This window comes from Azolla caroliniana, unplaced genomic scaffold (genome assembly GCF_043228905.1).
Source record: "Azolla caroliniana isolate FFs.n. ecotype wild unplaced genomic scaffold, voAzoCaro1.0.p SCAF_5, whole genome shotgun sequence".
NCBI lineage: Eukaryota > Viridiplantae > Streptophyta > Polypodiopsida > Salviniales > Salviniaceae > Azolla > Azolla caroliniana.
In genome coordinates this window covers 17,428,202-17,453,814 of record NW_028230440.1, presented here as the reverse complement: position 1 = coordinate 17,453,814, position 25,613 = coordinate 17,428,202, and the positions used below count along the sequence as shown (strand labels likewise).

At 40.3% G+C, this 25,613-nt stretch overlaps 1 protein-coding gene across 1 annotated transcript; it reads right to left on the bottom strand.

Annotated features, from left to right (window-relative positions):
- Window positions 1–18,938: 18,938 nt before the first annotated feature.
- Window positions 18,939–24,037, bottom strand: SWC2 (DNA binding protein SWC2). Its single transcript, XM_087320035.1, has 11 exons — window positions 23,568–24,037; window positions 23,409–23,478; window positions 23,085–23,156; window positions 22,964–23,007; window positions 22,509–22,821; window positions 22,320–22,392; window positions 20,629–20,748; window positions 20,486–20,557; window positions 20,360–20,405; window positions 20,166–20,231; window positions 18,939–19,933 (listed from the first exon to the last, which is right to left on the bottom strand). Exons 1-11 carry the CDS (start codon window positions 23,627–23,629, stop codon window positions 19,324–19,326), a joined length of 1,548 nt encoding a protein of 515 aa, XP_087176161.1. The 5' UTR covers window positions 23,630–24,037; the 3' UTR covers window positions 18,939–19,323.
- Between the last annotated feature and the right edge of the window lie 1,576 nt (window positions 24,038–25,613).

The following is a 25,613-nucleotide window of genomic DNA, read 5'->3' as shown; positions in this document are numbered from 1 at the left end:
AACTAATGAACATGGTAGGATCATCGCTTTTCAAATCACTATGCTATTGTATTCAATGATAACAATAAAAACGGTGACCGCTTGGTACTCAGGTTCCCTCTCTCCTTGGATTCCAAAGATTTAATTCTTGGACAATCCTTTATTATTTTAGCTACCTGGGTTTATTCCTTGTTTTGATACTATAGTAAACATAATACTACTACTCTTGTCTTTTATAAGGGGAGAAGACAAAAGTTATTCTCTAGTGTTTATTAGTTTTTTTTTGTTCGCGAACATTGCCAAAAGTCAGTGTCTTTTGGTCTCAATGATGTTCCGAATTGTCCAATGTTTATCCAAGTTCAGAAATTTAATCAAGCTCTTTCTGAAATATGTGCACTCAATTATTGATTAAAAGGATTCCGGGGGAGCTCTTAGCACGCATTGTACAAGCTCTCAGAATCATTAAATGGACATTCAAACAATGAACGAGATAAAATTGGAAGGAGAGTGTTTTCGATGTACAATGGATTTTCAAGGCTCTTGAAACGCATCTCCAAAGCACGAACAAATAGAAGACAAACTCAAAATTATTACATAGATATTCAAACAAGGAAAAAAAAATAGAAAATTGTGGAGAAATGCCCACACCGTGTGATGGCACTACAAGGCCTGATAGCCAAGCAACTTAGTGGAATACCTCCTTGGCAAGCCCATAAAAGGATTTGATTTCATGGCACTACACTACGATGAAAGTTAATCCATTTCCAAGGGATTGATGGGCCCACATCTATCAACACACTTGTATATACTATAAAGTTTTGATTTGTGGATTCAAATCTAGTTATGAAGGGAACCTTTTCAAAGGAAATGCGCAAAATTCATACAACATTTTATACATTTACGGGTTTTCTCCTTATAATTTCCTATTGTTTTATGCGTGAATTGGAAGAAATGTTTGCGGTTTGCGAAGAATTTGTCTTGAAATCTTATTTATGGATTCTCAAACTTTCACACTAGCTTCTTAAATAGGTGATAGGAACGAGGGATAATATTAAAGTTATTGCATACATATTTTCATGTGGAAGCTACTGAAACATTGGTGATCCCAACAAGCGTATTTAACATCAAACTAATCACCAACTAGAAGAAAATATAATACATATGGCCCTCGACCCTCGATGACTTGCAAATAAACTTTTTCTCAACCATTAGAAAAATCCTTTCAATTCAAATTCCTTCGGGCATTTAATACAAACCCACTCCTTGACAAGTCTATAGGCCAAATTTGTATTCTAAAATGAAAAAACATACCCATTACTTTTCCTTAATTTCCCGAAATGCCCCTGGGTTTTCATTATTTCCCAGAATGCCCTCTATTAAACCCTGCAAAAGAGAGCAAGGGGTGATGATTAAACCATGAAGGGGCAATTGAGGAAAAGACTATGACTGAATTGACCAAATAACTAAGCTTTCGATGGTAAGCATATTTGAGGAAATAATGAATCGATAAAGAGTATTTCATAAAAAAAATTCCATACAAAGTTTAACTTGATAAGTAATCTATTTTAACCTGACAGCATTAACTTTATGTGGTTTGGAAGGACCAAGAATCTTCTCCAAAACAGAAATATAAAATGTGTTCAAATGTATCCAGTAGTATTATACCATGTATAAACATATTGCCCACTAGAAGATCATTCCCATACATTCAAAATTCAAATCAATCACAATATCTACTTTTTACAAATGTATATAATACATGAGTAAAGAGATGCCATTCATTGATTAAAATATCACCCTTTTCGTGTTCACACGATATATCGACCTCTAGCCATCGCTCATCCATCATGTGGGCTATAATATATTAGTTCTTTAAGCTTGTCAATTTAAATATTCTCCCTCAATCTTACCTCGCAAATGTTTGATTTGTTCTTTAAGATAAAGATATAACGTCTAGTTTTTGGATTGTGGAGCGCCATGTAAGTGGACTATCAAGATAGACAATTCTACACTACATTGATATATAGAGCTTTTGCACTCATTGTTCTTAATTCCCATTTTCATTGGCAACAATAATTATATCAAAATTTCAAGGTTTACTTTTTTCATTTGTAGGAAAACTTATTATTTTAATTCAATGAAAGTAACGACCAACAAAAGTAGCGGAGTTTAAAATATTCGTTTTGACATAGCAATGTAACACTTGAGATGTACTCAATTCTCTCTCTCTCTCTCTCTCTCTCTCTCTCTCTCCCCCCATCTCCTTCTCATTCCCATGTTCATATGCGTAAAGCTTTTGGTTTTCTCGTATTTGCAATTAAGCATGTAAATATACAGTCATTTGATCTAGAACACATGTTGGCCCTATAAACAGAGAAAACGTATATTGGAGGGCATATTATAAGAAAAGAAAGGGAAATCAAATTATTTCACGTACACAAATTATTTCTAGTTGTTTATGAAACTCAATTGGAATACATATGGGTATTACAAATCATACCTAACAAAATTGGTAACACGTTCTACTTATTACCTTGTGAAATAGATAGAGCTAGATAAATTCATGAAATTTTAGATTGTAATGGAGGTGTGGCAGTTTTAAGACATTTCATATATATAGCTGGATTTTGCGCAATGTGAAAGTGTTCTTAAGTCTCTATTTAATGTACTATGTGACCATACATGAAGATAATGATAAACGAGGTTGCTCGACCCAAATGTTCTACAACCTATTAAAATGTTTTTTGTACAGTTAAGATTTAAATACATGATAGATAGTTGCCTAAGCATTTAAGCTCGAAGTTTTGCGACAGAACTCGTTAGCATTTCCTTAAGCAAGACACACACATGTTCATCATTCTAATCCATGTGAGCATCATTACAAGAAGTTGCAACCCAACCATACAAGAAGCATCTAGGGACTTACTTAAAAGTGTTACAAATTTTTAAGCTCAAGATGGGGATCGACTTACGAACACACTCTTTATTATAGATGTTATGTACCTATTCACTATGGCATATATCACCTATTCATTTGAAAAGGAAAGCAACCTTGAGAGAATACAATAGATTCGTGAGTGATGCTACATACAATACTCAGTTTGTACAAAGGAGCTCTGCCAATCCGCAAGGTAGTTGTTTTATTGTGTGCGGTGGAAACTAAAAGCTGGCAATTTCCTTATATTTTTGTGTGTTTGTAGATTTGTATAATCATTTCAAGTGGAAAATATGAATTTCAGACTATCCTTTTTGTTTTTGCTTTATACATCTATATAATTATTTCGATCATCAAGAGATTTATTTTGATTTATTTTTCGAACATGAGTATACCCTTTAATTTTGCTTGTACACGATGTTTTTGGTCCCAATCAATTTTTTGAAAAAATCTAATCAAGGAGTCTTCCATAACTTGATCATGTCACAACGGAGCACGTCTTGTCATACTAGTATATTTAGTTTCTAAAGCATTTGGCATGACATAACTTTATAAAGTCATGATAGTTTGAGCATTAAAATTAAACCATCTTACTCATTTATAATGTATTTGGATTCCCGAAAGACTACACCACACTATAGTACAGGACACCCTATAATGATGTGAATCTATACTAGTTGTAAATGCAATATCTTTCTCTACATATGTATATACATACATACATATAGATAGATAGATAGAGAGAGAGAATATTAACATGTTGATTGTTTAACATGCACAAATCAAGAACATACTTCAAATTTCTTCATCTCATAGGTCATGTTTGACTTTCGAGTACAATGTTGCACCTCCCATTCTCCTGTAGAATATACTTTGTTAGGTTTTCTAATTCAAATGCTCAACAAGTATGGCCTTTTAATAATCAAGGCTTCTAATTGAAAATCTCAACGTCTCTAACGAGTATGGGCTTTTAAAAATCAAGGCTTCATTGGGATATGTTCTCCTTAGGTTTTAGCTTCAAGTCTCATTCCCTTCAAAGTAACCATTATCCATGTCTCTTATCTTATATAGTCTTGCTTTGAAATAAGTTCTCATAACTTATTTAGTTCTGTTCATCTTCCTTAACCACAATGTTCAGTAATCCAGTATAGATTGACACATGTGTGATATTCGTTATATTCTCCATGCGTGATATTCTCAATATTCGAGAATACGAAATGGCCCCAAGAATATTATAAAACCATTCGTTTTACAAAAATATATAAAATATTAATTCATTCATTTTTTTATTTAAATAAATTTAATTCACTAAAAAAAGAACAATCATTCATTAATAGATTATATACATATGATTAGTATTAAGTCTCTTTTATAGTGTCAAATAAAAAATGGGGAAGTTTATGAACCTTTATTTTAATTACTCTTTTTTTTTTAAACGAATATTTGTATATTTATTATAGAAATATGATTAGTGTGAAGTCCAATTTTTAATATCAAAATAAAAAAAATATATAATTTTTTAGAGAATAAAAAGTGAGGAATTAATGAACCTTTATTGTATTTTTGGGAAAAGTACCAGGATACCCCTGGAAGTTCGTCTATTTACCAGAATGCCCCTGGAAGTTCCAAATTTACCAAACTATCCCTATGTCCAAAAAATTACACTTTATAAAGTAATTATAAACTCAAATCTTTGGTAAATAGGGTGTGTAGATTTGAGTGTATAATTACTTTATAAAGTGTAATTTTTTGGACATAGGGGTAGTTTAGTAAATTTGGAACTTCCAAGGGTATCCTCGTACTTTTCCCTTTTATTTATTTATTAAAAATAAAACGAATACTTTTATATTTATTATAAAAATTTATTAGTGTCAAGTCCCTCTTAATGTTCCTTTTTATAGTCTCTCTTTTAATGTCCCTTTTTATTGTGAACACTGAAGTCCCTTTTTTTTTATCCTAGTAAAGTAAAAAAGGAGGGAGTTCTTGGACTCCATTTTCTTTTTTTGGGATAAACAAATACTTGACCATGCATGCGTATGCATTCGAATGGGAAACCCACGAATGCAAATATGTCAATCTATGAATCCAGGTATATATATGCTTTTAGACAAGGTTACACTATTTTATTTTCGTAAGACATATGAAGCTACTTCTTTAGATTCACAATCTAAATTGCATTACCTCACAAGGTGGGAGATACATACAAGGTTACTTTCTAGGGGGCATATTCGACAAGGAGGAGACTTGAGATAAATTTGAGCAATACATTACTTGTTGTCCATAAGGAGATACTAAACCTAGGATAGAAATGCAATGTTTTTTGCATTCCAAAGGATGGTTCCATTAGGTAGTGAGGTTAGTTTTCTTAGTGAAAATTTAATCATATTCATACACTAAAGAAATTGAATAAAACTTCCATTATTTTATTGGTACAAATTTGACAACAAAGGCCATGAAGACATCACATAATTGATTCATTTGTTTGCAATGATATGAGCACCTTTGTTTGAAGTACGATAAGTTGCAATGTTACAAAAAATGGAATGGATATATGATGACATTATGTGGTACCTAGATGGTTGTTCCCCCCTGCTCCCATTAGTTGAAAGAGGGGTGTGAATGAGATGAGATACATAGAGAAGTGTATGGATAATGCGTGGATAGCTAAGAAATAGATATAGAGACATATACGAAAGTGTTAGATAAATATGAGATGTCGCCCAAATGTAAGTAGACGTATGGTGGCAAGATTTTATACAATTAACATAGGGTATATAGTAGCTAAGCATGATAGAATAATTTAGGCAAGGACTACCTGATAAGGGGACTTAAGTTGTGTACAAAAGATCATATTTAACTAATGGGGTATATTCGTTTTTGGAAAAAAAAAGATTGATAAATCATTTTAGCTGAAAAAACATGAGACATATTAGAAGTTAATTATATGAAGAAATGTTAAGCCATTCCAAATTTCTATTGAGTGAGAACTACTGGCAATCTTTAGAAAATCGAAAGCCTCATTTACTATTGTAGTCTTTCAAGGTAATTTTCGTTGAAGTGAACAAGTGATGTATATCATTGATGATGAGTGCATAAGATTTAGTAATAAGTAATATTTTTTTTCTCCAGATTCCATCCCTATGTTTTGAGAATCATAATACCTCAAAGTCAGTCCCAAGGTGACAATAAAGTTGTAAGTAGATTTCATGTATGATCAATCCACAACATCCCTCACAATGATGCTCACATGGATTAAAATGGTGACCATGTACCTCATCTAAGGAAATGCTAATTCTTTAAAGATTAAATTCCACGAAATATTTTAGTAAAAGAATTCATGTTTATTTAGAGAACAACATAATACCTATGGGCAATAATACCATTTAAAAACAAATATATTTTTGGGTCGTTGCTAGATTTAGAAAGGAAAATAAGTAATGGTAAAGTAGAAAAATCAGCATGGCTTATGGAAATAGGGGTCCTAAATCACATACTTAATCTCATCTCATGTTATTGGAAACCCTCCAACACTCGTATAGAAGAGCTTTTAGGATGCAAACAATACCTTTGAAGGAGCGATTGAATGATCCAAACTCTCCAAAGTTGAATATAAATTTGTAATACTTGGTAAGCACCAAGTAGCTATATGCACCAACCACCAAAGGAAACAAACAATTTTCCTAGGTCAGTTGCATTATCCAAATGTTGTATTTCATGGGGTTGTGCTAGATAGACCTAGAGGAACTCTAACAATTGTCACAAAGTACATGGTGAATGGCTCATTGAAGCAAGTTTTACACAGAAAAGATAGGTAAGTTGGTAGTTGATTTGTTGCAGAAAACTATGTTATTTCTTGCAATTCTCGGTGGAAATTTTCTTTAACACATTGAAGTATCTATTGTTAGGAATATGTCCCTCCTGTGGGAGGAGCCGACTGTTCGGCAGAGTCATCTATGATATAGGATAATCAATAGGAGAAAACAATGTCTTATTGCTATGTATGCCCTCTTTGGCATGGAATGCATACATAGCAAGAACATTGTACATTTCAATATGAAAGGTGGACATGGGAGATGCCCATCATGCATATGCTCCTCCTCATAAAGACGTACGAGCTTTCGTGTTTGTATTCTCGTCCCTTTCCTTGTACGTTCGGCATCTTGTGACAAGGGAGCGTTTGGGCATGCCCATGCACCTCTCCTCCTCGTAAAGACATACGAGCATTCGTGTTTGTGTTCTCGTCCCCTTGTGCATTCATTTTGCGTGCTCATCATTGCCTATATCCATTTGATCACTTGGCTCATGCGGTGATCTCGAAAACTCGACGAGTTGTGATCAATGAAAGCCACTGGCACCACAAAAGGGGCAACGAGCCCTTGCCCGGGAAGTAGTCTTGTCGTAAAGCAAACCTCAGGTCTTCTCTATCCCTTTGTACTCCCTAGTCCAAGACCCCTGTGGTCCCGCCCAAGAAACAAACGCGCGCGAAACTTCGCGACAACGTGAGTGAAGGCATATTGGATTTAATTCATTCCAATGTATGGGAACTGGCTTAGACGGCTACATTCGGCAGATGACGATACTATGTTGTCGCGGAAATCCGCGCACGTGTGTCGGATCGAGCGGGACCACTGGGGTCACGGACCGGGCATAGATGGTTGCAGAAAGGCCGATTTCTCTGGGGCCGGTTACACCGACTGTGGCACCAACTAGGACGGTTCCGGATGCAAGCCGGAAGCAACTGAAACGGACAGGTCCATATGCGACCGGATGGGTCCGGATGCGTTCCGGAAGCAACCGGATTGAAGAGAGGGAGAGCACGCCCACGCACAACGGCTTTTCACACCCTCTTATATACAAATCGATGAGCCTCCTCCGGACCGAAAGAGGAGACACGCCGCGACACAAAACGATTCAACACGCACACACATCACAACACGTGCACCCGTGGGATAAAGACACTAAAGACACCAACGCCGACATAGATACATAGAAGCTTTCTTATATGTATGTATATATATTACAACAACAATTACAACGCCGGTTACGAGCCAGTCTGATTCCAAAGAGGCAAGGGAGTCATCCACAAGCAAGATCCAGTTGGGGAGCACACGGGCTCGCCTATGCGAGTGGAGGCCTTGCATTGGACACGGTCTTCCCGACGAAAACATAACAGCTCTCAATCAGGGAGCACATGGGCTCGCCTACGAGTGGGGTCTTGCACAGAAGACGGAACTGGGAACCGGAGCCTCAAGGCACACGAACTAAGAAAACCCTAGCAGAGATGAAGCAACAAACCCTAATAGAGGAACTACCAAGACTCCACTAAGAAGAGAAACCCAACCCACATGACGACGACGAAGAAGAACTAAATGAAACCCTAAAGAAAGTAAGAAGAAGGGAAAACTACCAAACCCTAGATCTAACGGTATACCCTCCTAACTCAAAATGGGCAACCCTTCATTAGAGCCCCTTCCTCTCCTTTTATAGTCCAAGGAGGGAAGGATGTTACAATGTGGGATAAATATCCCCTTGTTATTTTATACACATTTTTGAATGTACATGTGCACACGGTGCACATTGCCCACTTTGCCCATTCCACCCGGTTTTCTCACTGTGGTCGGGAATCTTCACGACAACGTGACCTTTATCGACGACTTCTCTAGGCACACCACCCCATGAGGCAAAAGAGCTAAGTGTTCGGACACTTCCAAAAATTCAAGCGTGGAGTCGAAAAGGAAACAGGTCGACATGTACGATGTCTTCGGTCCGATGGAGGAAAAGAGTACTTCTCCAACGAATTTTCGCCTTTTCTTTGGAAAGACGGAATTTGGCGAGAGTTTTCGAGTTGACATACGCCACAACAAAACTGAGTAGTTGAATGCAAAAATCGACACATCTTCGAAGTAGCACGGGCCATGATGAACAAAAAGCACATGCCGAAGTCATATTGAGCCGAAGTAGCGAATATTGTTGTCTACCTCATGAATCAGTGCACGACATCCAGTGTGCATGAGGTTACCCCACACGAGAAGTTTTTCGGAAAGAAGTCGGATCTATCACATGTTCGGATATTCGGCTCCATTGCATACATGCACATCCCTGACGAGAAACGACAAAAGCTTGACCTGAAGTCGGAGAAATGTATCCTCGTAGGATACTTACTGGAGCAAAAGGGGTACAAGTGCTATAACCCCTCGACTCGAAAGGTTCGTGTGAGTCGAGATGTAGTCTTCGACGAATCAACATCATGGTATGAACCCGAACCCACTCCTCTTGAATCATTTCTAGTCGACCTAGAATGCACCAAACAAGAGATAGAAGATGGAGATCGACTCGAACACATGTTCGAAGAAAGCCTGATTACGACCACAGTTCTAGCCATACATCCCATTCGTGCCATACTCATACGTGAAAAGGCTCCGAGTATGATTGAAATCCATAGTACGCGGTATGTAGATATAATCATATCTACATATGGTGTACATACTACATAGTGTGTGTGTGTGTGTGTGAGAGAGAGAGAGAGAGAGAGAGAGAGAGCGTGTGTGGTCTAGAGAGAGAAGCCATGTTTTGCATGTGTGAGGAGATAGTGGTTGTGTATGTCTAGAGAGAGAGAGAGAGGAGCTAAGGGTTTTGTCTATGTGAGGGAGAGAGAAGCTCTAAGTGTGTGTATTGGATTCTGTAGAGAGAGAAGATCTGTCAGTTCTCGTGTGAGAGAGAGAGAGAGTGTGTGTGTTAGACGTCACTTTTGTTCGCAATGAATTATAAATATCAGAAAAAAAAAACTAGAAAAAACAAAAAGGAAAAAATAAATCTAAACGAATGTCGCATATCATATGTGAACGTATGCAAACGTTCGCGTATGTCCACCAAATTGGACATACGCGAATATTAGGAACTATGATTACGACAAGGCTTAGTGGGCCACAAGAACCTCCGAGCGACAAAAGCACATCTCGGCCTAGTCTGAAGATGGACAAAGGCAAGGCAAAAATGTCGGAATATGAAGACGATCACTTCGATGGCAACAAATGGACTCACTCCCTCGACAGTGAGTTCAGTGGCTTCGATGTACCTATCATGAGGACACCTGGCGTAAAGAAAGCCATCGCCACAACAAACGAAAAACTCTGTCGCTCCACCCGAAAAAATCTGAAGAAGCTAGAAAGTGGATTTGCTATATTTTCCAAGAGATCAAATGCCATGATCAATTGGCACAAATCCTGTGCAATATGGCTTTCTCATGAAGCAAACACACTATTGCTTAGGGAAGCTGCTAATCGAAGAACAACAATGGAGAAATGGATAGGCTACAGGAAGGAGGGCTCTTTGATCCCAAGAGGTAGGTGTTGAGAATCAAGCTCAACTTGGTCTAGTGTGTGAACTCACCTTGAGAGTGAATAGACACTCCAACGGTCAAGAGTCACCATTATGTCACCTCTTTGTATTCTAGCATTTAGTATGAGTCATAGAATCATATTCTATGACACATAAATTATGAGCTTTCACATTCCGCATGCTCCATGAGTCTTGTGGTTAATGAAGAGAGAGGGTGACTATATAAAGCACCCTCCTCCCACCTTGTATGAAGTTGAGTCTTTCTCCTTTGTTAATACAATCTACCTTGCGTATACTCTCTCTCTCTCTGTGTGTGTGTCTCTCTCTTTCTCACACACACACACACACACACACACACACATCTATTCCGCTACACAAGAATCATACCCGATTCTTTACATGGTATCAGAGAAATTTGGTAGCTCGATCTAACCCATTTGCCTCATCGTGATCGTGTGTTATGCTCTACGCCGACGACCAAGAACCGGCTCATCGCTATCGTAGCTTCGCTACATAGCTCGCATTCGAAGATAGAAGAAGAAGAAGAAGAATCGACATAATGAATACTCAAATGGGGAGCGCTCTACCTACTGAGAAGTTGGATCGAAACAACTTCGCATCTTGGGAGTACAAGATGCACCAATACGTTTTCGGACAAGGCTATTGGAGCTACATCAAAGGAGTGCATGAAGACCGACCCGCCGAAGCAGCTCCCGGATACGCGACATGGGAGCAAGCCACAAGACACATGATGTATTGCTTGGCGATATGTGTTCACGATCACATGCTCGACTACATTCGCGAAGCCAAGACGCCGAAGGAGGCATGAGAAAATCTACGAAAGATTTTCGCGGCGAACACAACCGCAAGAAGGCTTCAACTCCACCAAGAGTTGAACAACATTCAACAAAGGGACATGTCCATTACGACATACACCTCGAAGATCAAGGAGCTTTGCGATTCGCTCGGCTCAATAAGCGTAAATATCGATGATGATGATGAGATGGTTCAAATATGCCTCGGCGGCCTCGCACCACAGTTGGGCGTGATGCGAACCGCCGTTCTAGCACAAGAGAAATCTCCCTCCTTCTTCGAGCTCCAATCAATGCTATTGGTCGAAGAAAACCACGTGCGTACAAGGAGCAATGAGTTGGAAGGCCACATGCTCGACACACGCTCGAACGGAGGAAGAGGACACGGACGGTCGAGAGGCCAATTTGGCCAAGGACAAGGCGGACGAGGTCCGACCTACGATAACAACTTCCAATTTCGGCCGCAAAACGGAAGCCAACGAGGAACCTTCGCAAGAAGGGGGAGCTTCCACTCTGGCTTGAGCCGTCAAAACGCAACCGAATGCGGATATTGCGGAAAGCTCAGCCACTACGAAAAAGAGTGTCGAAAGAAGATGCGTGAATCGGCTTCCACAAGCCGACAACTCACGAATTATGCGCACAATTCTGACTACGAAGAGTATAGCGGAATGTACGGGAACAACTCCGACTACGAAGATCGTAGCGGAATGTATGTACGCAACTCTGACCGTGGCGGTATGTTCATGATGAAACATAGAGCAAACTCTATGTCGGCCTCTACCTCAACTAGTGCCCTCAATCTGGAGGATGTACGGTTTGTTGACTCCGGAGCCTCAAACCATATGACATCCCATAAAGAATGGTTTCTCAAACTTCGAGAGCCGAAGCGACCCGGTTATGTCGAAACCGGAGATGACACTACACACCCAATTCGGCACATCGGCAATGTTCCGTTCGGCGAAAGAGGTAAGCAAACATACTTTAAAAATGTCTTGCATGTTCCCACCATCACGAAGAATTTGGTCTCGGTCGGCCAAATGGTTGAGCAAGGGATGCAAGTACAATTCGACCAAGAAGGGTGCTTCATCGAAAAAGAAGGCTGAGTCATCGCACGCGGAAGAAGAGAGGGTTGGATGTTCATTCTCGATTCACACGAGATGAAATCCGCCATGTTCGCGAAAAGCACGAAAGCTGACTCTGACATAGAGCTATGGCATAAGCGAATCGGCCACATCAATCTCAACAAACTCAAAGCAATGAAATAAGAAGGAGTCGTCATCGGATTCCCGACATTCAAAGAGAAGGAGATTGAAGGTGTATGCGAAGCATGCCAATTCGGCAAGCAACACCGACACCCATTCTCGAAAGAGCGGAACATGAGCAAAGGTCTACTCGACGTAGTCCATTCCGACGTATGGGGACCAGCGCAGATGGCTACATTCGGCGGATGCCGATATTACGTGCTCTTCATCGATGACTTCTCCAGGCACACTTGGATCTACCCGATGTGGCAAAAGAGCGAAGTGTTCAGACACTTCCAAACATTCAAGAATGAAGTCGAGAAAGCCACGGGCTGACATGTACGTTGTCTTCGATCGGATGGTGGCAAGGAGTACTTCTCGGGCGATTTCACGACGTATCTCCAAAAGGAAGGAATTCGGCGAGAATTCACTTGCCGACACACTCCGCAACAAAACGGAGTAGCCGAGCGCAAAAATCGTCACATCCTCGAAGTAGCGGGGGCCATGATGAACGAGAAGCATATGCCCAAGTCATATTGGGCCGAAGCTGCAAATACAACTGTCTACCTAATGAATCGGTGCACAACATCCGGCGTGCACGAGGTCACTCCGCACGAAAAATACTTCGGAAAGAAGCCAGACTTATCACACACCCGGATATTCGGCGCGATAGCGTACGTACACATCCCCGACGAGAAGCGTCAAAAGCTTGACCCAAAGTCGGAGAAATGTATCCTCGTAGGATACTCACTGGAGCAAAAGCGGTACAAGTGCTACAACCCCTCAACTCGAAAATCTCGAGTAAGTCGAGACGTCGTCTTTGACGAGTTCGCATCTTGGTAAGCACCAGAGATAACTCCGACTCCGACTCTGCTTGACCCGGAATCCGCCGAACAAGAGATACAGGATGAAGATCGCCTTACGCGCATGTTCGAAGAAAGTCCGATCACGACCCGACTGAGCGGACCACAAGAGCCTTTGAGCGATCAAAGCACATCATGGCCTAGCCCGAAGATGGACAAAGGCAAGTCGAAAATGGCGGAATACGCAGACGATCACATCGATGACGATGAGTCGACTCACTCACTCGACAGTGAGTTCGGCAGTTTCGAGGTACCAATCGGAGCTAAGAAAGCTCTCATCTCTGCAAATGAAAAGCTTTGCCGATCCACCCGTGAAAAGAATCCGGTCAGCAGATTCGGCTACAACGGCTACATGGCATATCACTATGCCTTTATTATGAAGGTAGCAACAGTACGAGAGCCGGAAACATTCTCCGAAGCAGCCAAGGATCCACGATGGATCGAAGCCATGAACGAGGAGATGCAGGCACTACGCAAGAACGAGACATGGGATCTCGTTCCCACCTTACCACACAAAAAGGCGATCGGATGCAGATGGATTTACAAAGTCAAGTACAACGCCGACGGGTCCATCAACCGCTACAAAGCGCGACTTGTAGCGAAAGGTTATGCCCAAACTCATGGAGTTGACTACGAGGAGACCTTTGCCCCGGTGGCAAAGATGACGACGGTGCAGACCGTAATTGCACTTGCCGCGGCGAAAGGGTGGCACCTCCATCAAATGAACGTCAAGAACGCCTTTCTACAAGGCGAATTAGAAGAGGAGGTGTACATGATACAACCACCCGACTTCAACTTGAGTACCCATCCGAAAGCTGTATGCCGACTCAAGAAGCCACTCTACGGCCTCAAGCAAGCACCGCGTGCTTGGCATTCGAAGATAACGCAATATCTTCATCAAATCGGCTTCCGTATGTCAAAATCGGACAACTCCCTCTACATACGAAGCGATTCCGCAAGTCCGATCGTCATCATTTTATATGTGGATGACCTAGTCATTGGAGGCGAGCATCTCTTCGAAATCAATAAAGTCAAATCCCTCCTTTCCGACAAGTTCGAGATGACGGACATGAAGGAGCTCCACTACTTCCTCGGCATCGAGGTAATTCGGAGTCCGACCAGAATCATGATCTCTCAACGGCACTACATCCTCAACTTGTTATACAAGTTCAGCATGGCTGAGTGCAAATCCGCGGCAACCCAGCTCGATCGCAATGTCAAACTCGATGCGAACTCCGGCACCAAAGCGTGTGAGCCGACTCAGTATCGGCAACTCATCAAGAGTCTCATCTACCTCATGATCACTTGACCCGATCTAAGTTATCCGGTCGGTCTCCTTAGCCAATTCATGCAAACACCATGTGATACTCACTTGGATTGCGCTAAGCGAGTTCTACGATACGTGAGTGGCACAATGGATTGTGGCATCCTCTACAAGACCGCGATGCCAATACGACCCGAGGGGTACATAGATGCCGATTGGGCTGGCTACAAAGACAATAGAAGATCAACCTCCGGATTTGTTTTCTCTCTAGGCAGCGGAGCAATATCCTGGAGCAGCAAAAAACAACCAACTGTCACTCTTTCGAGCACAGAGGCGGAATACAAGGGCACGACAGTGGCCGCATGTGAAGCCGTATGGCTCAAAAGGATACTCAAGGATCTGGGCGTACCCATCAAGGATCCAACTTCCCTTTACTGCGACAACATGAGCAGTATCTATCTAGCTCGGAACCCGGTGTTCCACGCGTGGACAAAGCACATCGAAGTGCACTATCACTTCATCCGAGAGCGCGTTCTAGCTGGCGATGTCGACCTACAACACATTAGCTCAAATCTTCAAACGACCGACACTAAAGCCTTAGGAGCCGACAAGCTGTGGCAATTCATGACCGATCTTGGATTGACGATCCCTGACTTGCCAAGCTTGAGGGGGAGTACTGAAGACATTACGCAATAACGTGTGGATTCCGCAAGCTGCGCACACTACGCAAGAACGCGTGGATTACGCAACCACGCAACGAAGCCGCGAAGAGCCGATCTACCGCACAAAGTCGTGAAGAAAGACGCAAGCCGAAGCACAGACTTCGCAACTACGCACAACGCAAGCTGGAGCACGTATTCCGCAACTCCGCATAAATGCGAGTCGACGCGGACTTCGGAACGCGAGTCGAAGCGGATTTCGGATACTGTCTAAAACCGACCCGGCTTGAGCTTGAGGGGGCGTGTTGAGAATCAAGCTCAACTTGGTCTAGTGTGTGAACTCACCTTGAGAGTGAATAGACACTCCAACGGTCAAGAGTCGCCATTATGTCACCTCTTTGTATTCTAGCATTTAGTATGAGTCATAGAATCATATTCTATGACACATAACTTATGAGCTTTCACATTCCCCATGCTCCATGAGTCTTGTAGTTAATGAAGAGAGAGGGTGACTATATAAAGCACCCTCCTCCCACCTTGTATGAAGTTGAGTCTTTCTCCTTTGTTAATACAATCTACCTTGCGTATACTCTATGTGTGTGTGTGTGTGTGTGTCTCTCTCTCTCTCTCACACACACACACATACGCACATAACACGCATCTATTCCGCTACACAAGAATCATACCCGATTCTTTACAGTAGGGAAACACCGGACAGGATCGAAGGCTCTAAATTGCGAGACAATGAGATACTAACATTGAATATGGTAATTTGAGTACTTGCATATACTGGACATAAATGGATTGTAGATCCCAATCTGATCAAAGTACAAACTAGAATGGCACATATGTACTCATGAAAACACATGGTTACATATAAGTTGGAACCCTTTGCAATGGGCATGGCATGATCCTTATGCGGGTCCAGGAAGCAAAGCCATCCCTTTCTTCGAATTCACGACTAGATTGGGTCGCCACATTCTAACCGCTCAAACCACCCGAGAGCCGGTTGTTGCAAAGGTCTGGCACACATATCATGTTCCTCACACAATTATCACCAAGTTTTTGCGGTAAATCTGGAAACAACAACACACAAGGCGAATTACCACGTTCCAATGACAATTAATACATAAGTCACTACCGGTTGGCACGTCTTAGCTCTCCTAATTGTGTAGCGTGCCGAAATGCAATAGAATCAATCCGACACGCTTTGTGGGACTGCCCAGAGACCCATCGAATATGGCAGGGGGTTGGATGCCTATTGCAATTATGCTAGGTGCAAGGCACAATCAAGTGGGGAAATGTATGTTGTCATCATGGCAAGCCCCACTTGACATGTACGAGCATCAAGAGGAAGGGATGACTTTGATGATAAAAACACATGAGGTTTTTTTCCACCATTGGCAATATCCACTCAAGTCCTATTAATGCCAAATCTCAAGTTGTGTTGGAATTGGTTAGCCCAATAACTCTCTGGTTTCTATGGAAACAATGGTGTAGACGGGTCTTCTCCAACCAAACCGCGCATCCAATAATGTTAATGCAAGAGATATTCTTCGCCCCAACATATTCTCCTTTGGCTTCTATATCTCATGATTGAGCCTTCATATTTTCACCAATATGACCAATTTAGTTGGGGCCTTGCTTTTTACCTTACGAAAGGTTCCACTAGACGGGGCAATTATTCTATCCTTGTCTTACCAATGATACTTTGAACCCATGGTCACTACATGGTTCTACCTACCCTACTTCATGTAAGAATGTAACATGCTCTCCATGTTCGCTTGTCATGCCACTCACTATAGGGTTTATAACAACATAACAAAGTTTTGGTAGGAAACCACACTCGTGCAAGATATCCAATTGCCTCCCCGCAATATTTAATGACTTCAACAAGCCCCACTACCCTTGTGTTGACCTATCAACAACCCATCCTACACCATTATACTTGTATCAACCCCATCTCCATCGTTTCCAATGTCACCTCTAATCCTTGCCCCAAATAATTCCTCTTCATTTCAACCCTAATCCCCCTCCCACATATTCCCATGTGTAACGATATCCACCTCTCGCCCAACTCTCATTCTTTGTCTCCCCCTTCCTTGAACTTTTTGGACTATGGCTCAATGAGGAGAGTCTAACACAATGCACCATGGAATATGCACTTATTAGGTTGGGGGGTGTTAAGAACTTGTGTCGTAGGCTTCACGTCTCACACTTAACAAGTCTATGTGCAAGGAAAAGAAGATAAAAGAGGAGGAATCAACATCTATATTATATTAATAGACAATCATGAAGAGTACAAAATTATTACATATTATCCATAATAACTAATGTATACAGATGTAACAAATTGTTATTTTTCCTTTCTCCTTTTGTATGTAGTCATATATAGTAAAGCTTTGTAACCTAGAATGTTCTTGAGCAAAAATGTAATAAACATGAGAATATTTAACACCTTTACATATACACCATTAAAAACCAAATACATGAAAGTTGGAATCATGGTGATAATGAGTATATTTGAAAGTTGATCCTCAATGATTATATAAAACATCATTTGAACAATAATGCTATTGCTATACATAAATGAAAAAATACTCGAAACTATATTTTTCTTGCTAATAAAGTGTTTCTATGCCTTTAATCTTGCAAAATTAAGGCTCTCGACTAAAAGATTTTAAAAGGTTGGGTCACCTCTTCATTCTCCATATGTTATGCAATGAGTAAGTACCTCATTGTATTATGTTATAATATTTTTTAGGATAAGAATAATTGCCTAAGTTGAGATTGGTAAAGGATAAGGTTTGTGAATGAGGACATTAATGAAGATGAAGGTAATCATTAGGTGTGATTCGTGAAGAAGGCTTAAGACATATGAAAGGGCACGAGGACAATGTGTGGATGAAACTTATTAGTTCAAGTGAATGGCCCCTTTGTTTATAATGATTGGGACCATATTCTCTATTTCAAACCCAATATACACTAGAAATGTATCATATTTCCTCCATTCATTGACATGTAAACTTAATGGACATTTTTGTTTGATATCCTATTGAGACTATGTTCAAGACTTCAAAAGAAAGAAATGCTTGATCTTCATCTTAGGATGATTCCTCAAGGCACCAAGCTTGCAACTAAAAAAGAACCCAAGAAAGTGCAAGCAATCAATGCAAATGGTAAGTGAGTGGATTATCAAGGCAAGCCAATGATATCCAAGAGTTCAACATTCACTAGGCATACCGCATATGCTTCTTGTTATCCCTTTGGACAACATCCCTTTTTTTTAAGTCAAATAATTTGTCCTCTTCTTTTCTAATGTATGCTAACGTCATAATTAAGAACACAAAAACAAAGGATGCACTACTATCAAAGATCTATTTGCAGCATATACCAGCAAGTAAACATGTGGTTAGAAGCCCCATCCCCTTGCACTTCTGCATAACACACCAATGAAATCCTTGTTGAAGATCAGTAATCACAATGACCTATCCAAATTAATTGCAGTTAAGCCTAACACACAAATCTACCCTGATTAGAAAGGGGATAAGTAAGCAATAATTTTTCTAATTCCATAGGACATTTTTACTCCCTCTACATGCACCATCACCTCTCTCTATATGTACAACATAGAACACCAACATTTTAGTTCTTCTAAATAATGCATATGCCATGTGTAGTCAACTAATGAAATACTAGAACATGTCTACTATTAATCATATTATCAAACATTAATCACTTCAACTTTATCATAAATGTGGACTTTGTGAAGCTAATCTGCATTTAAAGATCACTTAACTATTCACATTTGCTAATAATTGAATTTGTACCCATAAAGAACTATCCGTGTACTATTTTCAGATCCTAATCTTCAACTATATAATCTAAATTCCAAGAATGATACAGAACTGAATTTGCTATCACCTTAGTATTGCTCCAATTTGGACTAATAAAAGCACAGATTACACGATGCATTCGTAAGTCGATTACCCAGGTTAATCAGGGTTTGATAGCATGTTAGATATTAATGTATTGTTTTAGGTTTCCATACTCTACAATGATTTTGTGCTTGATGGATATAGCCTTGCAAAAGACGTGCTTTGTCTTCCTCAAAAACTGATATCGTCACAGAAACCATCTCATTCGCTCTGCTTCTTCACTTTCTTAACACAAACCAATAATGAGTGGAGAAAGTGGCAATGGATTCAGCTGTTTGACCGTATTCATTTATATCAGAATGCCGTATTTGCAGAAAAATCTAATAGAGAAATGAGTCCTAAAGTTGGATCTCCAATTTCCTGTTCATCTTGGTCTTGAAGATCAACTCTTACACCATGTTCTAATGTCAAAATTGGGCCGAAGTCCAGCGACGTAAGGTCATCAAGTAGGTAATCATCATCGATCGGTTCCTCACTTGGTGGTGGAATCTCTACCCACAAAAGTTCATCCTTGACTTGCCTAGGCTGCCCTGTTCCTTTAGATAGGTTTTCCGTGTTCCCTAACTGATCCAAAGGTTTGAGAGTTGAAGCTCTATTATCATCAAATGATTGTTCTGATATAGGAGTTGACATGGAAGATCCTGGGAACTTCACTTCATGCATGGGCTGAGCAATAGATTCTTGTTGAGTCAAGTCTGGAGCTAAGGGTAGATCTTGAATCACATCATCTACATCACCCTTGAAATCAATGTGCCTTGCTTCAATTCTAGAAAGGTGTCTTCGTGAGATAGACTTATGAGCAGACCTTGGTGTCTTGGAGTGTGGACGACCTGAGATTATCCTCTCAGACCTCAGCTTTTTACCAGGAGTAGCTTTCCTTTGCGAGCTCTCTTTTTTTTCCACCCTATAAACAAGGTGAAACAAAGCTTCACATGACTGCACTAAAGATATGGTACGAGAACAAAATGCGGTGAAAAATACAAATCATTAAATGGTTGATGCACTTTTGTTTTCACCAAGTGGAATAATTATTCATGCTGATGATCCTGCCCTTTTGGGCAGGCATAAAAGTTTTTGGATTGCACATGTCCATCCAAACTAAGGACTTTTCCATTACATTTGCAGAAAATGTGTACCTCTTTCTAATGATGTTGAAAGCCTCTTTTGTGGCATATGGAAACCCAGTCAAAGGATCGATGTATCTAGCAAGTAAAAGAATAACCATTGTAGAAATGTTGCTAGCATATGTCCGATGAAAAACAAAGCATTTCACAGAAGAAAGTAGTTGCAGTTATGTTTAATGCGTTGCAAATGCTAAGTTTTTTCTTACTTCGCAGGCAACCCTGTCACTACACACTTCGTTGGTTTCTTGACATCTGAAATGCATTAACTAAAATCTTAGGTTTTCCTAAAGACAAAAACATGAAAGGAGCATAAAAGGAACATTGTATCTCACCAGGTTTAGTGGCTGACATAAACAACTTCTCAGCTTCAGGAATCTCACCACAAAATTCCAGAAAATTATTCCCTGTAAGACATCATTGTTAAGACATTGGGAATTCATTGTTTAAACACATTCATAATGATGCTCGTATTCACCATCTCGCGAATAAAATCGTATTGTTGGACCAGTATAGACTGTTTTATGGATAATGGCCTTCTGTTTGACCTCCTCTTCCCGAGCAAGCATTCTCTCCAGATTCTGGCGATTAAGTATCTCTATCACAAAAACGAAAGTAACCAGTCAGATTACTGCACATGAATATAACTGAGGCCATATAGTCAAATGACTAATATCTCAATGCATACTCTAATCTTGATCCCAACTTCCAAGTCTTACTATTTAAGAAGCAAGAAACCAAATCTAATTCACATTTTAACACCCCAATATGATTACCAAAATGCTTTGGATGGAGATATCATACAGCCAAATGCTCACAAGTACAAACACTTCCCCTACAAAATAAGCCCCATAACCACCCTACCCTAGGCATTATCTATAAGCATCCAAAAGTAATTTACACAAATATAAAGCACCTTCAGATGGTTGGGGTCAGATTGGAGAAGTCTGCCTCGGGAAGAATTGGCATGAAGACCTAACTGTACGGTGGCTTTGAAATTTAATAATGTGCAGAATTAGTCACTTCATTTTGAGGAATTCTCTATATTTCAAGAGCAGCTACGGATGAAGATTCATTTCCAGTTGAATATGAACTAAGCATTCTCACTAGAATAGAAATAGGGCAGAAAGCCAATATGCAAACAGTCACCGTGAGATGAAGGTGAGTTTATTAGTGGGGAACCAGAACATCGAACCAAGGGAACTGGATTACACTGTGTGAAGACTGATGCAAGTGGACAAAGTGCCTAGAAGACCAAATCCAACAGAATCTATTGTCCTTGTCAAGGTTGGCATATGCCAGCTAAGCGACAATCTTCCACAAATCAGGTGTCAAAATATACAACACAATACATGTAGTTGGGCCAGTGGAGAGAAGAGTCAAGCAGTTACAGCTTACTACAATTGTTGTCAACAAGTGTAAACGTGTTTAGAATGCAAAGGTGCAGCACTTGAGTCTCATATTACTATGGAAGATGCAGACGAATGGGCCTGTACACTGCCTGCCTACACTCACCGAAGTGTGAGGCTTGCACACTGAATGAAAATCACAAGTTTTTCTCATAGCGACAGGCAGGTGGATCATCCTACTTATTCCTGATCGCAGGAAATTATAGTAGGATGATGTGGATATACTTTCTCAAAGAGAAGCCATGGACTTGTGGAACATTTCCATTGTGGCATCACATGGTGCACAAGAAATTGAACCTGAAGGTGAAATATCTTCGGACTGATCAGTGAGAGGATTCCTCCCAAATGAGTTACATCCTCTTGCATAGACAATGCATTTACTTGGCTCAGGGGCAAGGCTCATCAAGAATCGAATCTCACACTCATACAACTTTTCAAAAACAACACAAGTGAAAAGGGAGTGCAAGAGTAAGAAAGATTCATTGCTAATAGTCTCATATGAGCTCTGATTAATAGTTTGGGGTTCTAGAAATGCTACAATAATTGTTTTGTACCAGGGCATAACTCCCAACTTCAAACATATGAGTTCCACATCAAATGTTTTTTTGCTTATAGTCCATAGTCTCATATGAGCTCTAATTAATGGTTTGGGCTCCTAGAAATACTACAGTCATTGCTTTATACACGGCATAACTCCCAATTTCAAACATGTGAGCATTTGCTCCAACAAATATTCTTGACAGTCTTTTCCATATTTTACCTGTTTGAGCAGCTTCAAGAAGCATATCTTCTTGTGTTATTCGGCGTTCCCCTTCACGCTTTCTCTTTACTGGCTGAGATATGAACACAAACAAGTAGCATGAGTCCCAATTATGCACAAAAGAGACAATATGGAGGATTCCTTCATGCAAATGGAATGTCAAAGATATTAGCTAATTGAACCACTTACTTTGATGGTTGCAACATGCATAGCAGCTCTTAGGGCCTCTCTTTCAGCTTGCCTGACAACAACAGCAGTACGAGTAGACTTCCTCACTATCTTTTCACTTTCTAGATCCTCCATTGAATCATGAACCTCTTGTGACATGATCTCCTTATGAGAATCCTCTACTATAATGGTCTTATGCTCATCGTTCAAAGGTTCCATTGCTGCTGCAACTGCTGCCTCAATTGCATCTAAATCTTTGGTTTTTTGTGCTGTTCCCTTTCCATCTTTTTTGACTGGCTTACTTCCCGGAGGCAAAAGTCTCTTCCTTTTAACTCTATACTAAACATAGTTTAAAGATAAGACACAAAATCTACAAAACATCTGTTTTTTTTAAAACTCTGGATGTCGTTCAAGATAAGACACAACATCTACACTACAAGCATGAGTAATCAATGCATATCATATACAGAAAATACCTTTCATATTCTTCTTGTTTTTCCTCCTCTTCGATATTCGCTTCCTGGTTGGAAGAATCAAAAGATCAAGCACTACACTACTGTAATGTGCTAGAAGGAACCTAAGGAGCAAAATACTCACTTCTTCATCAAAATCACTGTCAAATTCATCAATAACATCGTCCTCAGCTTCATATTCAGCATCTTCTCCAGCCTATCGGTGTGTATAAAGGATGTAATCTCATCAGAATAGTACAACAATCAAGCATTTTCACAGATGAAACAACGATAGATAAAGATGAAAATAAGAATAGTACATCTGGACATCTTTGTACAGGAATGAAATCAGTCAGGGAAGTATTAATTTCCTACTGAATTCCTATAATTCTCTACATGAGAAAAGGGAACCTCAGTCACTTATTAGTGAAGAAAGCATTTCACAGAAAGGAGAGAAGGTCAGACTGACCTCTTTGAATGCATCTTGGCCCCAGAATTCCTCATCTGCTTCGAGTTCATCATCGACGAGCTTTGTCATTCTGGAAAGAAAAACAACATACAGGGAGTGTATATAAAGAATCCATTGAAGTGGACGAAATCAGACATAATAAAGTCAAATGGTGTTTACCTCTTGCCCCGGGTGGAACGGCTCGTCCGTTCCAGCAACACTCCAACCGTCTCTTCCTCCATATCTATTATCGGCTATTTCTAGCTCCGTCTTCTTCTCCTCCTCCTCCTCCTCCTGCTGTTTGTTCTTGTTCTCCTACTTTTCTCTTCTCTTCTTTCTCCTTTTCTCTACCCCTCCCTTCTCCTTTTTCTTTCTCTTGTCTTCTTCTTCTTCTTCTTCTTCTTCTCCTTCTTCTTCTTCTTCTGTGGAAGGCTGCCTCTCGTCAAGATTAACGATCTTGGCTGATGACGGAAAGGTCCTGAATTCCAGAGACTTCCTTCCTGCCTATTTTTTCTTCCTTCCTTCCCTTACTTCTCTCGTCTTTTCTTCTTTTCCTTTCAATCTTCGGTCTTCTTCAGTTGCGTCCTACACTTCTGCAGTATTCGTTCCCTTCAAATATCGTGCGTGTGCGTTGAGTGTTCCAGTCAACAACAGAAAATCTGTCGATCTCTCTCTCTCTCTCTCTGACTGTCTCCCATGGCTACAGAAAATGAGCTTCTGCAAAAGGGAAATGAAATGCAGGTTTCACACTGCCAATGGCTTTTGTCCCACGCCTGACGATGTCTCTCTTCTTCTTTCTTCTTTCTTCTTTTTCTTCAAACTTGAAAGCTATGGACATATGTATGTACATATACGTTTAACATAGCCTTACCATGCGGGGAGGGGGGGTGAGGGAACTCGATTCAAGCTTAAGACTCGGACAAAAGGATTTGTAAGTAAGACCAAATATTTGTTCGGAATGTGTCCCTCCTTTGGGAGAAGTCGACAATCGGTGTCTATGAGAGAAGTCAGCAGTCGAACAGACACAAGCCGAACACTGGATGGTCGGTCGGATCGACTAGCGAGTCGACAGGGTTGTCGACTGCTCTGAAGGAGATAGAGAGAGTAGACTATAATAGTCGACTACATCATGGATGTTGCAAGTCAAGGAGAAGGCCGGTAGTCGGGTCGACTAGATAGCTGACATGGGAGTCGGCTAGTCGGGCCAATTGAAAAAATGACATAAGAGTCGATTAGTCGGCTGATCAACTAAGATTAATAATAATAATGAAAGCTATGTTTGTAAATAGCCCATATTGTGTATGAGTATAAATAGACCTAGGGCAAACATAGTGTATACAGGTGCAGAACATAACGAAGTGTTGTACAAAGCGTAACAGAGTGAGAGAGTAAGAAGAGAGCGTGAGAGAGCGGCGGCATAGTTCTGAGAAACTTGCCAAGAACCCTAAGTGGGTATTCTCTGTTTATTATGAGAGAGTTGCAACTTGTTCTTTCTTCTGTACTTTCGTTCATATAGTGGAATATCTGTTCCCATGGTTTTTCCCTTGTTTAGGAGTTTCCACAAAAAACGTTGTGTATTGTGTATAATCTGTGTTTTCTGCTTCCACGTTGTACATTTCAACAAATCCTTTCTCAGAAATCTACGGTCCTTGTCTTTCAAATTAGTATCAAAGTAGAGGTGCAGAAATGGAAGGAGGTGTGAGTGACTTCCCAGGTATGATAGTCCTAAACTCACATAACTACTCTGATTGGGAGATCAAAATGGAAGATCAAAATGGAAGATCTTCTCATTGTCAAAGATTTGTATGAGCCCATTGAGAGAGAAGAAATACCCACAGGGGTATTATAGTCTGAATGGAAACTGGGTGAAAGCATGCGAATGGAAACACTATTATAGCTATTTAGCTGGTAAATTGACCACAGCTAAATAGTTTTTTTTATAGCTAATTTTTAGTAGGAAGATCTTAAAGATACGTATCATTTATGATGGGAATGGAAATATTACCATTTATGGTCCACCGTTTAGCTAGTCTTTATTTGAGATCAAATTCTAATCATCCCTAAAATTGCCAAATTATACAGATTACATGTAGCTTTTTAGATAGCTAATTAGCTATGTCAAGGACATAGCTAATTGTTCCCATTCCCATGCTTTCACCCAACTCCTAAATAGGAAGGCGGTGTCCACCATCAAACAGTGCATAGATGTGAGTGTCCTTCAGCATG

Bases quoted from the DNA above. Each gene is read 5' to 3' on its own strand.
- SWC2 (XM_087320035.1), bottom strand. From the start codon at position 23,629: ATGGAGGAAGAGACGGTTGGAGTGTTGCTGGAACGGACGAGCCGTTCC. The intron at 22,822-22,963 runs GTATTTTCTGTA...TGTTTAGTATAG, and splicing joins AAACAAGAAGAATATGAAAG to AGTTAAAAGGAAGAGACTTT. The intron at 20,558-20,628 runs GTGAATACGAGC...GATGTCTTACAG, and splicing joins ACGATTTTATTCGCGAGATG to GGAATAATTTTCTGGAATTT.